General features: G+C 55.9%; 1 protein-coding gene across 2 annotated transcripts in view; it reads right to left on the reverse strand.

The window, feature by feature from the left end:
* TBX4 (T-box transcription factor 4) overlaps positions 1-12,436 on the reverse strand; it is a 30,224-nt gene that overhangs the window by 15,511 nt on the left and 2,277 nt on the right. The window contains exons 2-5 of one of the 2 annotated variants that reach the window (XM_081805299.1): positions 10,759-10,953; positions 9,872-9,966; positions 1,714-1,833; positions 85-232 (exon numbers count right to left, since the gene is read on the reverse strand). In XM_081805299.1, coding sequence (XP_081661425.1) covers positions 85-232; positions 1,714-1,833; positions 9,872-9,966; positions 10,759-10,950 — 555 coding nt within the window. In that variant the 5' untranslated portion in view covers positions 10,951-10,953. Of the gene's footprint in view, positions 1-84; positions 233-1,713; positions 1,834-9,871; positions 9,967-10,758; positions 11,376-12,436 lie in introns of those variants that run through there. The other variant, XM_081805300.1, reaches the window with a different exon arrangement.

Genomic DNA, 12,436 nt, shown 5'->3' on the forward strand with positions numbered 1-12,436 from the left:
ATTCTCCACATCTCCACCCCTACCCAGCCCACCCCCAGCTGAGCACCAGGGCTGGCTCTCAAGGCCAGGCAGTCTCTTTCTTACATGGCCAAAGGGGTCCAGGTGGTTGTTTGTGAGCTTCAGCTTCTGGAAGGAGACCAGCTGCCGCATCCAGTGGGCCCCAGTGGCAGGAGAATCGGGGTGGACATAGAGCCTTCCTGGCATGGCCGGCTCAGCCTTCCCTGCCACCATCCTGCCAACAGAGCAGACAGAACCACAGCGGTTGATTACTCTGGGCTCTGGAAAAGCCCAGATTCCCTGTCCCCTCTGAGAGCAAATCCCCATAAACCTGAGAGGGAAAAAAAAATCAATGCTCATCCTATACTCTCAATGTAGGGCATTGTGAGTGGGAGTGAGGGTCAGAGGAGAGCGTGCTGAGGAGGGGGAGCGATTCTGAATCTCTTTTATTTGCAGTAGAAAGAGAAAGGGAAGTTACAGACAGATGTGTTTATTTACTTCAAAGAATGGGGCTAATCACAAGTATATTGTGCGGAGATTTAGGCACTTCTGTGTGCGTGTTATAGTTTCAATTTTAAAATGTTATAAATTATATTATTTGGAGGGAGCTTCTCAGAGGACCTAGACAACTCTCAAATTACTTGTCCCCGGGCGCCTGGGTGGCTCAGTTGGTTAAGCGACTGCCTTCGGCTCAGGTCATGATCCTGGAGTCCTGGGATCGAGTCCCGCATCGGGCTCCCTGGTCGGCGGGGAGTCTGCTTCTCCCTCTGACCCTCCTCCCTCTCATGCTCTCTGTCTCTCATTCTCTCTGTCTCAAATAAATAAAATCTTAAAAAAAAAAAAATTACTTGTCCCCAATATAGTGCTTGCCCCCAAAGAAATTACTTGGTAACTGTCCCCTCAGCCAGAGCCTGCTCTGAATGATAATCCAATCCGAAGAGAGAAGAAATAGAAACATGGCCCTCGACAGGACCTGGCCTCCTCAGCCCAGTCTCTGCTGACCCTACTACCAACCCATTGTGGAGCCCACATCCCAGCTGGCTGCTAATTCATTCAATCCCTCTCTCTCCTTGAATGCTGTCCTGGGCTCTGGGGACAGACAGGGTACAGAGGAGGTGGCCTTAGAAAAAGCAGCCCAGTGTTTATTTGTCCGGCCCCCGTTTTGCCCTACAACCCACTTGTTTCCCCCAACCCCTTGCCAAGGCATCCTGTCATCCAACCACCAGGCGGCTGCCCTTCACTGTGGATCAACAGCTTAAAGGAAGGGCTCACAGCCAGACAAGGAGCAAGTGGAAAAGCAGCAGAAGATGCCACAGACCAGGCATCTGGGTGCTAACCATCCAATATCAAAGTCCCCCAAGAAAACAGCTCCCATCCTCCTCCCCAGCGCGGCCCGACCAGAGCCTATATTCATCCAGTGTTGTCCATCTCTCACCCCACAGCATAGTCACCAATCCTGTCTGTCCACAGCTGTAGGGAGAGAACAGACTCTTGAAAGCCACCAAACACAAACACTGCAACTCATTTCCAGCCCCAGCCCCATCTGCAGCAGGTGGGCAGACATTTGCCAACCCTGCAGCCCCTGCAGGCTCAGTTCCCAATGCCGCACGTCTGGGCAATCACTGGAACTAGCTGGTGAGTCCCTGGACCAAACATCAGGTGGTGGGGTGGGTGTGGTGAGAGAAGACAGGGGATGTGAGGGCCCCAGGTTCTTACCATTTGTTGTCACAGAATTTGTAGCGGTGGTCATCTGCAGGGACGATGTCAATCAGCAGGATATATTTGGTCTTGGGGTTCATGCCTGTGACTTTTACCTTGTAGCTGGGGAACATCCTCCTGGGGGGAGCCAAGGTGTGAGGCAAAGGCAGAGACAGAGCACCGGGAGAGATGGCACATAGGGGTGAGGGGACAGAAGGCCTTAAGGGACACTGGCCCCTGATCAGAACGTGTGTGAGCTGGGTAAGGCCCTTCCCTCTCTGGCCTCAGCCTCCCCCTACACAAGGGAAGGGCCGCACCAGTTGCTCTGAGCCCCGGGAGCTGTGTCTAGGAAGAGGGCTTACCTGGCTTCCCCAGTGCAATTCCCTCTTCCCCACGATCCCCTAATATTTAGGCCTACTGGCTGTGAGCAGCTAAAGCATAGAAACCCTCGGGGTCATGAGAGAGGATTTCAACAGCAACCTGGCTGCTTAATTTCCCTCCTGCCCTTTGCCAGTCCATATGCAACTAAAGTTCTGGGCTGCCATTAACAGGGGCCAGAGCAAAAGACCTCAAAGTCCCCGTCAGCTGCTTCTGTAATCAATGGAGTGTCTCCTCTGGGCCTTGCCTCTGTGGAAGCCGTCGGGCCTCAAACCAACTCACAGGAAAACAGGAGAGCGCTGCTAGGTCTCTGGATTCCTTTGGGGTGTTTAGCAGAAGTGTTTAACTGTGTGAAGATCATGCCTGGGCCTGTGCACACTCACCGGGGACCAGGGGAAGCCAGCTCAGGAGCCTCATGGAGAAAAGATTCTGGGACCACTGTGCCTTGGCCACACCACTGACAGGTTGTGAGGCGTTGGGCAACTTGCTTGGATCTCTCTGTGCCTTGGTTTCCTTATCTCTAAAACAGGGATATTACCACCTATCTCATAGGTTGGTGTGTGGATTCACTGGATTCACTGAATCCATTTGTGACTCTTGCCGCTGGCCCTCACTGCACTCCTCCCTCCACAAACCAGTGGATGACCGACCTCTGTGAAAATGGACTCACCAAAAAACAGGAAGTTTTCCAGTTTCCACAGCCCATGCTAAGACTGTCCAGGACCCTGAGGCTCAGTGAATATTCTAGAGAAGGGCTTCCCCAGACCCCTCAGCACACACATAGGAACAACAGCATGTACACACACCCGCAGGGGCACAGCTCTGCCCCTGGTCCCCAGGTCCCTGACACTGGACCTCCCCAGAGGGGCAGACAGACCTTCCTCACAATCCTCTCAGACACCCCCACCCTCTCCTAGCTGATCTCCCACAAAGGTGTTTCCCCCAAGAGAGAGGCAGGATCCAAACCTAACTGAAGACACTAGGGCATCAGGAACCAAATCCCCTGAGTTGGGACAGTGCCCAGACTGTCCCCTCAAGGAAAGCCATCAAGTGGTCCTCTGCCTCCTCACTAAGCTGAGAGAACCTTAAGGGAAGCTGTCCTAGACACCTCAAACAGGTGATTGCAGCCCCCCATTTTGTCAACAGGGGTTCCAGCTTACCTGGACAGGACAGGGCTTCCAGAAGGGATCAAGGCCTCCTCGAGCCGGCAGACCCTACAGCAAGCCCCGGCGAGGACCCAGAGGTGGGAGGTTCAGTTCTACCCCTGGCCCAGCCCCAGTCTGCTCGCCCTCTCTCTTGCGGGAGGAAGGGCCCGTGAGAGCCCTGCAGTGGGCCAGGGACGTGGGAGGTGTGTGGCCCTGTGTACGCACGAGCGCATGTACTTGAGTACACAGTGGAGTGCGCATGTGTGCACGTGTGCCTGCCTGGAGGGAGGAGGGAAGTTCTAGCCGCAAGTCTAGGGACTTATAAACCGTGTGGAAGAATTTGTCTCAGATGTCAACTGAAAGCATTTTCAAATGTCCACCCCACCCCCTCTCCAGGAATGGGGGAAGTGAGAGGGCTCAGGAACCCCGTACTGCCTGCTCACCAGCCCCTGCCCGGCCTGGGGGCACAGCTGGAGCCTGCACCACCCTCTTTCCAGGCCCAGCCTCTTCCCTGATAGGGCTAAAGCTGAAGCGGGGAGGGCAGCAGCTGCCTCACCTCCCCTCCTCCCTGGGGGAAGGCCAAGAATCCTGTCCCCTCCAGACCACCATTTTGTAACCGCTACAGAAACTGCCACAAGATGGGGCAGCCCTGGCTGTGCTTGGCCTGACCGGGCACCAGTGCCCTGCACTTAGCCTGTTTGTCCTGTAATCACTTCAGGTGGCAATGGCAGAGGGCAAATATGGCCACCCCCCAGGGCAGTATCTACAAAGGGGGCAGGAGAAAATGTCTCCCTGCCACTGGAGTAGTCTCCCTAACCTGGGCTGAGAGGAAGGTCAAGGACCCTGCCCCTCCCCTTCTCCTACTCCCTACTACGCTTCGTCTCAGCAGCTCAGGAGGCCAGGCTGACGCGGGCTAAATGCTTTCTAGAAGGCCTATAAGCAGCCTGTGCTCAGCTCCCCAAGGCACGGTCCTGTGATTTGGCTTCTCCTAGAAGCTGACCACAGCTGACCACAGTTTTCCTGACGGAAAACACCCTCAGGGAGGTTTTGCCAGGAATTGGCGCAGGGAAGGAAGGTATCCCCCAGCCTCTGCCTCCGCTGCCTACCGATTCCCCTCTTCCCAGGGCTGCAGCCCTTAGGGGCAGGGACAGGGGGGATGGGATAGCTGGTCTGAGCCGGGAGTTCAAGAGTCCACTGCTCCAGGCCGAGCTACTCAGGCTCAGGGAGCGCCACTGCTTTCACGGGAATAGGTATCTCCCTATCTGTCAGGGGTCCAGTTTGGTGACTGCTTCTGAGAACACGAGCCTTGGGGACCCTATCATTTCCCCACCTGCGGGGCTCCAGTAGAATGCAGGGCACACACGGGTTGGGGAAAGGCTGCGTGTGCAGGAGAAGCACAGGGTCCATGCAGCCTGTAAGCCTCCCCTCCCCGCTGAAGGCATCTGCCCTTGGTTCCAGAGGGGGCTAAAGCTGGAGCCAGAGGCCCAGCAAGGGAGCGCTCCCGGGTGGGCGTGACTCCTGCCACCAACGGCAGGCTGGGTCTGGGAGCTGTGACCTCCTCGGGGCTCCCCTACACTGTGAGGCCCTCTCTCCTGAAACCGATGGAAGGAGGGGGCGCGATGTAAATTGTTTCTGTGACTCAGAACGTAAATGTACCTGGAAACCACCACTGTGGGGGAAATGAACAGCTCAGCGGGTCGGGGAGGGAGGGCCAGGAAGAGAGGTTAGGGCTCTGAGCCGCCTGGCTCCCACTCTGCCCGGCACGGGCGCTGGCCGGGAATCCCGGGCTCGCCTGTCCCGGACACCCCGCGGCCCCCCCACCCCCAGTCCCGCGCCGTCGAGCCCTCTCCCTCACTCTCTCCCTGCGCCCCGCGGGCCTCCCGTCTGCGTCCCTGGCGCCCCCTCGGGGCTCCGGGCCCCGCAGGCAGAGGGGCGCTCCGGGCGCCCGCGGAAACGGCTCCGCCGGGGAATAAACAAGCCGCCCGCCCCGCCGCCCGGGAGGAGATGAAAGCCGGGGGTTTCTCCTCTGATCATGAAACAGGCTCTGAAAGGGTGCGGGCTGGAGCCTTATCTACTTCATACTCGGAAATGGTTTTAGAATGAACTGCTAAGATAAGCTTCCTTGGACGTTTCTCGGCGTGGGAGGCTTGCGGGGCGCGGGGCAAGGGATTCGGGGCATTGTGATCTTGGCAACAGCCCCTCAAATGCTCGCTCGCTGCTGAGGGGGGACGTGCAAGTTCAGCTGGGCTCAGACAGCCGCGGGGGGCTGCCGGCTCCCCGGCCTAAGCCCTCGCCAAATTCCTGACCTTGACCTACCCGAGCCCCTCACCAATCCAGAAGGGGGGTGCAGGGATTAAGCCGGACCTAGGAGACCAGCCAGATTCTCTCCACCTAGCCAGGCCACCAAACCCCAAACCCGAAGGCACCCGACTTTCTCTGGGGGCCCGGAAACCCCAGGAGCAGCTAGATGTGCCTTCCCTTAAACGTAGGCACAAAACCAAATCCAAGGGGTGAGAAGTCCGGAGAGGGGCTTCGAGGGGGGGCGGGGGTTGGTGGGGTGGGAAGGCACACAAGAGGATTCTCTTCTGTTTCTTTATCTGGGTGGTGCCATGATTGGGGGTACTATTTGTGAAAGTCTATAGAGCTGTACAATTACGATTTGTTCATTTTTCTGCAGGAATGTTCCACTTCAATAAAATGGACATTGAAAATTACACCCGTGTGTATATCATATGTGTGTGTGTCCACACACACACACACACACACATATATATATATACACCAGCAGCGGAGCCCAGAGTCTGAAAGGAACCGGTTGCAGGCAAAGGATGGGGGTCCACAGAAAACCCCACCCTTCTTCCTATCCCTAGTGTCTGGGAATCTTGAGAGACATTTCTGAGTATGTTGGGAAGAGGTTAAGGCCCATCAGCCAAGGCTCAGTTTACTGGGGGAGCGGGGAGCTGTGTTGCTGATGCTGCCTATACTGAGACCAAACCTTCTAGAGCCTAATTATTTCTGAGAGCAATGGCAAAGCTTCATAATTTATTCCCACTTTACACACACACACACACACACACAGAGTTTTCTAATTCACTCAAAGCATTTTTAAGAAATATTTTCCCTGAGGTGGGGGGCAGGAGTGAGGGTGTGTGGAATGAATGCTGTTTTGGAAGATCAGTTGCTTCTCAGATTCTTTTTTAAAGACACTTCCTTCTGATAGACTTTTGCTTTCAGAAAATACTTTAGAAAGAGATCAAAGGACTCTCTCTCCAACCCACTTTCCCAGTGTCTTCAACCCTTACTTGTCTTATCATCCACGCCACTGGGTTCTGACGCTCTGTATACAGAGCGAGGGCAATTGGCTTTGAAGCCCCGGATTAAGCTGGGCCAAATCCTTGCCTCAGAATAACAAACAATACAGGTTCAACAGGAGTTCTCATCGGTAGTTCATTTTTCAAACGCAAATTCACTGTCACTAACACAAGCAACATTGAACTCAACAGGCTATGAAGGCTGATAGTGGAGATTTATCTGGTGGCAAAACCATGACCTAGGAGGAGAGCAGTCAAACGGTTAGGAAATTTTCATTTTGGGGAGGTTTATATTTAAATTTTTGTGGAGCTCGCTTTTATCTATGTTTGGGAGAAAATGCAGTTTCTCACATGTTTCAAGCTTGGCAGGGATGTGAAGGAGGTAGAGACAGGAGGGGTCTGCTCGATGCAGTGAATGGCTTAAAACTTGTGAGTTCAGGAGACTGAGAGGGACAGAAACTGGCTGGGAGGATTCTGGCCCATTTTACACCTGACATCAGGGGTTACTGAGCATTCAGAAATTGATGTCTCCCAATGTGATTGGCATTTTATTCCCCAGATCAAATGGTTTGAGAATCCAAAGCCACTATCCAATGAAGGGGATTATTCTCTCCTCGGCCTTAAGACCTTCAGGGCTTCAGGCAAGAGGCTTGTGACCAAAGACTCAAACTAGCTTGAGAACATCCTGGGTTCCCCTTTTCCAGGGCCTGCCTCTCCCTCAACCAGACAGCAATGACCATGCCCCTAACCAGCCAGGGTCTCTAGAGTAAAGCAACAACCCCACATTGAATGGCCTTGTAAATAAGCCATAAGGGGAATTTCTCAAAGTTGGGGTTTTGTTCTGGGGGTGGAGTATCATCAGCTTGGCTTGTGTAGACTCAGGAACTGCCTAATCTTGCTACTATCTATAAGAGCCAAGTGCCTTCCCTTCTCTGGGGTCAGGTTTACGTTCCCCTGGTTCTCCTCCAGCTCACGCAGTCTAGGAATCTGTGATTCAAGGTTCAGGAGAAGGGTCCAGGCCATCTGCTAAGAAATGCAGGTGTCCCAAGAAGGGTGCTGGTAGAGACACAAAGAAGAGAACTGGGAGTCCACAGGATGTTGAAGAGCAACTGAGACCAAGCAAAGCAAGCTGCCTCCTGAGGCTGCCCAGGCGAGGGAGGCAGTAAGGCGGAGGGGGCCACGGGGATCAGAGCCCTGAATTTGGTCTCTGAGGTCAGTGAGCAGCTATGCAGGAGGAAAGAGGGTCTGTGAGAACAGTGGGGAGGGGCGATGAGGCTAGTGACTTTCTTTAGGACTAGACCTGTTGCACGAATAACTTACCGCCAGAGAAATGAAAGGGTGTGATGAAACCATAATTGGCCAACTTCATCACAGCCATTTAAAAATTATTATCATCATTCCCTGAGGCCCATCTCTAAGCCTTCACTAGGAATCGGGCACAAACATCTGCCTGATGTTGGTACCTATGGAAGTGTATGTGTGTGTGTGTCTGTGTTGGGGGGAGGGAAGGAGGAGGACCCATGCAGATGCAGGAAACCCCACTGAGGAGAATCACAAATGCCTTTTGTTTTCAATGCCAGAGGCCAGGCTTGCCCCAAGAACATGCTGACCATTTATTTTCAAAAGACAAGGTTATTTCTGCTGCCTAAAAAGGGAAATTCTGGATCTTTCTGTCTCTTCTTTCCTTCCCTCCACCCCGGCAGTCACAAGAAATAAATTCCCCCTCTTCACACCTATAATCCACTCAACAATTTACCATACGTAGCTCATAGGACCCCTGGTTTGAGTCTCAGAGTGCCTGAGAAAGGAAGGCTGGCAGGTAAGTCTACGGTCACCAGCTCTGTGTTAGCCAACACCACAGGAAGCTTAGAGACGTGCCCAAGTGCACTCAGCTAGGAAGAGGCAAGACTTGTGACACCTGGCTCCCCACCGTCCTCAAGGACTATTCTAAGTGGCACCCTCTACCAGGTTCCCTTCATGCATCCTCCTTCCCCATCTCCCAAATGCAGCAAATTCAGGCCCTGATATCCCCCTGCTTCTTCTCCTGATAGAGGCTCCAGGTGGCCTTGCCACCTACCAGGCCGGGGTGGCCAAGTGGCCAGACTTTACCCCCAACAAAACAGAGGAAACCTTGCAAGTCCTGCCAGGGAAAGGACACGAGGGACCACAGGACTACTCCACTACACACTGCAAACTACCAGGTTTTTTTTTTTCTTTTGAACAGCCCACCGGTCTCTGAGCAGTTCGGCAGAGTTCTTTAAAAAGTAGAAGAAAAATGCTAAGTGGATGCCAGACATTTCTCTAATTACGATTAATTTTAGCTAGGCATTTATGGCACGCTTACATGTGCCAGGAGCTGTGCTAAGTGCTTTGCATACAACCGTATGTATGGTTTTGCAGAGGGGTACGAGGAGAGGGCAGAGACCCTGCAGCACCTAGCCTGAGGGTTGCACAGAGGCAAGCAGCTGGCCCTTAAGGCTTCACCACCTTATTCCTTGGAAAACCCAATCATGGGCCCACGGCCAGACAACAGCACATTTTCACACCTACCCTGTTCCCCTCAGGGACCAAAATCAAATGGGAGTAAGTGGGGAAGGGGTAGTTTCTACACCTGAACTTTCCAGCTTCACTGTGTGCAGCAATCCCCCTTCACTGATAACCGCTGGCCTAGCCCCTCCTGCCCCGCCCGCCCAAGACTCCTGGCCCCATTGAATCTCTCTCCTCTCTCTTCTCTCTCTCTCTCTCATCTTGCCCCGGCTGCATCTTCCTCCTCTCACGCTTTCCTCCAGGCTCTCTCCCACAGACACCAGCGCATTTTAAAGATGTTTCCACTTTATAAATCATTATTCTGGCAGCCACCCGAGAGTTGCTCCCTAAACAACACACCGGGCCCTTTCCCTTGGCTGAGGGGGGGGGGGTGTGCTGTCAACAGAGGAGCAGCACCCCTGGGATGAGAGATCTGGGGTGCACGCTGCCCCGGAAAATTATGGAAATAGGAAAACACAGGTCCCCTCCCTCCATCTGTTGAGGGCCATCTCCGGGTCCCCAATCAATGCAATCCTGAGAAACCAGGCAGGTACCCAAAAGGAGGAGGACAAAGCAGGATAGTGCTGGAACCGGGACCTCCGACGTCGTGATCCTTATTTGCATTTTATTTGCATAGTGCTGCCCCTCCCTTCCTTCCCTCCCGCTGGGCTTCCTAGAGGAGGATTCCCCTGGTGAAGTTCTGCGCCCAGTAGCAAACCGTGGTAGGATGCGGGGCTAAGGCGAGAGCGTCCAAGGGGATCCCCATCGCTCCCACCAGTCATCTTCCATCCCCCAAGTAAACGTCCCAGCGCTGACCTGCCCGCCTTGGTGATGATCATCTCGGTGCCTGCCTCGTGGAACTTCTTCCAGAGCTCCTTCTCATGCAGGCCCACCTTGATGTTCTCGATGGTCTAGGGATGAGAGGGAAGGGGACTTTTGTCGGCCTGGGCCACGGCTCCACGAGGAGCCCTCAGGACGGAGAACACAGACTCAAGGAACTATGCAGAGTGCCGCCAGCCCCGGGACCGTTTCGTTTCATAAAATTATACTGTACCACTGGTAAATTTTTCAAAATGTAATCAGTAGCTGAGACCCACTCCTTCGGAGTTGCACCTATTGTGGTACGCAGAGGACACATCCTGACCGCGACAGGGTAGATGACACACTACACAAACATAAACACTCCACGTGGCGGGACGTAGCCACAGGCTTTCGGACAGACACAGGAGGGACACGCGCACCCGCAGACGCTACGCAGACCCATGCCGGCCGAGGGCGTGCACAGACGGATTCCTTTTATTGCGATCATCAGGTTATCACTGTGACCCTCTGAGCGACATCCGCGCGGCCGCTCCCCGCTCTCACCCGGCTGGGATCCGTTCTTCCCTCCCGGTGCCAGAGCTTTCGCCCCCGACCCCCGCCCTCTCGGCGTCGACGGAGCTGGACACTTGGCCCGGGCTCGCCCCGCTGCCACAAGGGTGCCCTCCCCCGCCTGTCCCAGAGTAGCCCCGAGGGCGCGAAGCCGAAGAGGGACGCAAGGCAGAGAGCGCGAGCGCTGCCCCGCGGAGGAGAACACGCAGTCCGGGACGCAGCCAGGTCCCCCGGGAAGCGAGTCCTGTCCTCTTCGGGGCAGACTGGCAGACGCAGGCTGCCCTGCAGACAGACCGACGCCCGACCTCTGCCCGACGGCCAGCGGGCCCTACCTGCTCCGCGGCGGCGGCGGCGGCGTCGGCGCCGGGGCCCGGGGGGCTGCCGAGCGCGGCTCCGCTGAGGCCCGGCGCAGCCAGCGCGGGCTCGGGGGCGTTGGCGGCGTTGGAAGCGCTGGCCTCGCCGAGCGCCGAGCCCGGGGCCCGGAAGGCCTCCTCGCTCTCCGACAGGCCCTTATCCTGCAGCATCTCCTGCGGGCACAGCACACACCGAGTCACATGCCCGGGTCCACACTCGCCAGAGGCCCCACAGCCCGCTCCAGCCCGGCCGGGGGACTTCGGGCCCGGGAGGGAAAGGCGCACGTGGACACCGCCCCCTTCTGAGCTGCGGGAGGGAGAAAATGCGGAGGGTAGGACCGTGGCCTCCTCCCTCTGGGTTCTGAACCTGGGAGGGTCTGTGTGCAGTTCAAGGTCTGCCTGCTCCTGGGTGTGGGGCTGTGTGATGAGCAGGCCTGGGGGAAGGACCGCCCTCTCGGCATTGCCCCAGCTGCACCCCCAGTCCCTCCCTCCTGCTCGGCTCCAGTGGAGCCTGAGGCCTGGGTCTCTTTTCGCTGTTTCCTAATAACTGGGGTCCAGGCCCACTCTTGGGTCAGGGCAGCCAGGACACTTCCTGGGTAGGCACCAGAGGACAGCCGGGCCAGGAGGGCAGGGCCCAAGCTCCTGGGGCTCCACACCTGCAGAGAGAGCCTAGGGCTGGGCAGTCCCTCAGGCCCTTGCTCACCCATCTGCCCTAACCCACTCCCTTAGACAGCAGTCAGGTAAAGCCTTCCTGAACCAAAGGCTTTCACTCCTGCACATTCCCACTCCCACAGACAGCTTCTGGGTCCCTCACACAGGCACACACAGCCTCACACCCAGACACAAGCACCCACACAGAGCTTTCTAGTCACTCAAGCAGCCACACTCTCCTAGGGCAGCTCTGATTCAGGCCTTGAACTCAGCCAGGGGCCTCACAGCCTTGCCCACACATTCACATTCGCTGGCTCACTCAGTCACACTTTAGCTCCAAAGGGCTCTGCTTTGGGGCAAAGGACTGAGACCCTTCCCAGCTAAGGACCAGGCCTGTTGGGTGGGTCCAGGTCACAGGCACAACCTAGTCCTGCTCCCAGGCACAGCCGTCCTTCCGCAAGTGTCTAGAACTATTCACCAGCCTGCCCCAAGTGCCTGCTCCCTTCTAGAAGTTGGTCCTGAGATATCAGGCTGAGAGCCCAGGCAGCAGGACCTGCCTTTCCTGCCTCCATCATGGATGCACCCCTGCATTATCTCTGCTTCTCCTTTCCACCTCCCTGCTCTTCTCCCTTCTTTGGCACCTGGTGGGTCTTTCTATGTGCCTGGCTGCCTCTCTTCCTGTCTTCTTTCTTTTCTCTCCTGGGTCTCCCTGAGCATCCCAAGGCCCAGGCCTCTGACCATCCTGCCCACTGGCCTCCCCATCCCAGGTCCTAGACATTGGCTCCCAGGGCCTCACAAAGTAAACAAGCCAAGTGCAACCGAGGGAGATAAAAGGGGCCTGGGCGAGTTGGGGCTGGGAAAAGCCCATAAAGATAAAGCTGACAGCCCTCCCAGGCCTCCAGCCACAGGCAGCAGGAAACAAGTCTTGCCCGGCATGGCTAGAGCCTGTACCCGCCTTGGGCCACATGCGGGTTCCGAGCCAGGCCTAGGAAACCCAGAGGCCCGG

This window comes from Leptonychotes weddellii, chromosome 15 (genome assembly GCF_054177405.1).
Source record: "Leptonychotes weddellii isolate Sample4059 chromosome 15, ASM5417740v2, whole genome shotgun sequence".
Taxonomy (NCBI): domain Eukaryota; kingdom Metazoa; phylum Chordata; class Mammalia; order Carnivora; family Phocidae; genus Leptonychotes; species Leptonychotes weddellii.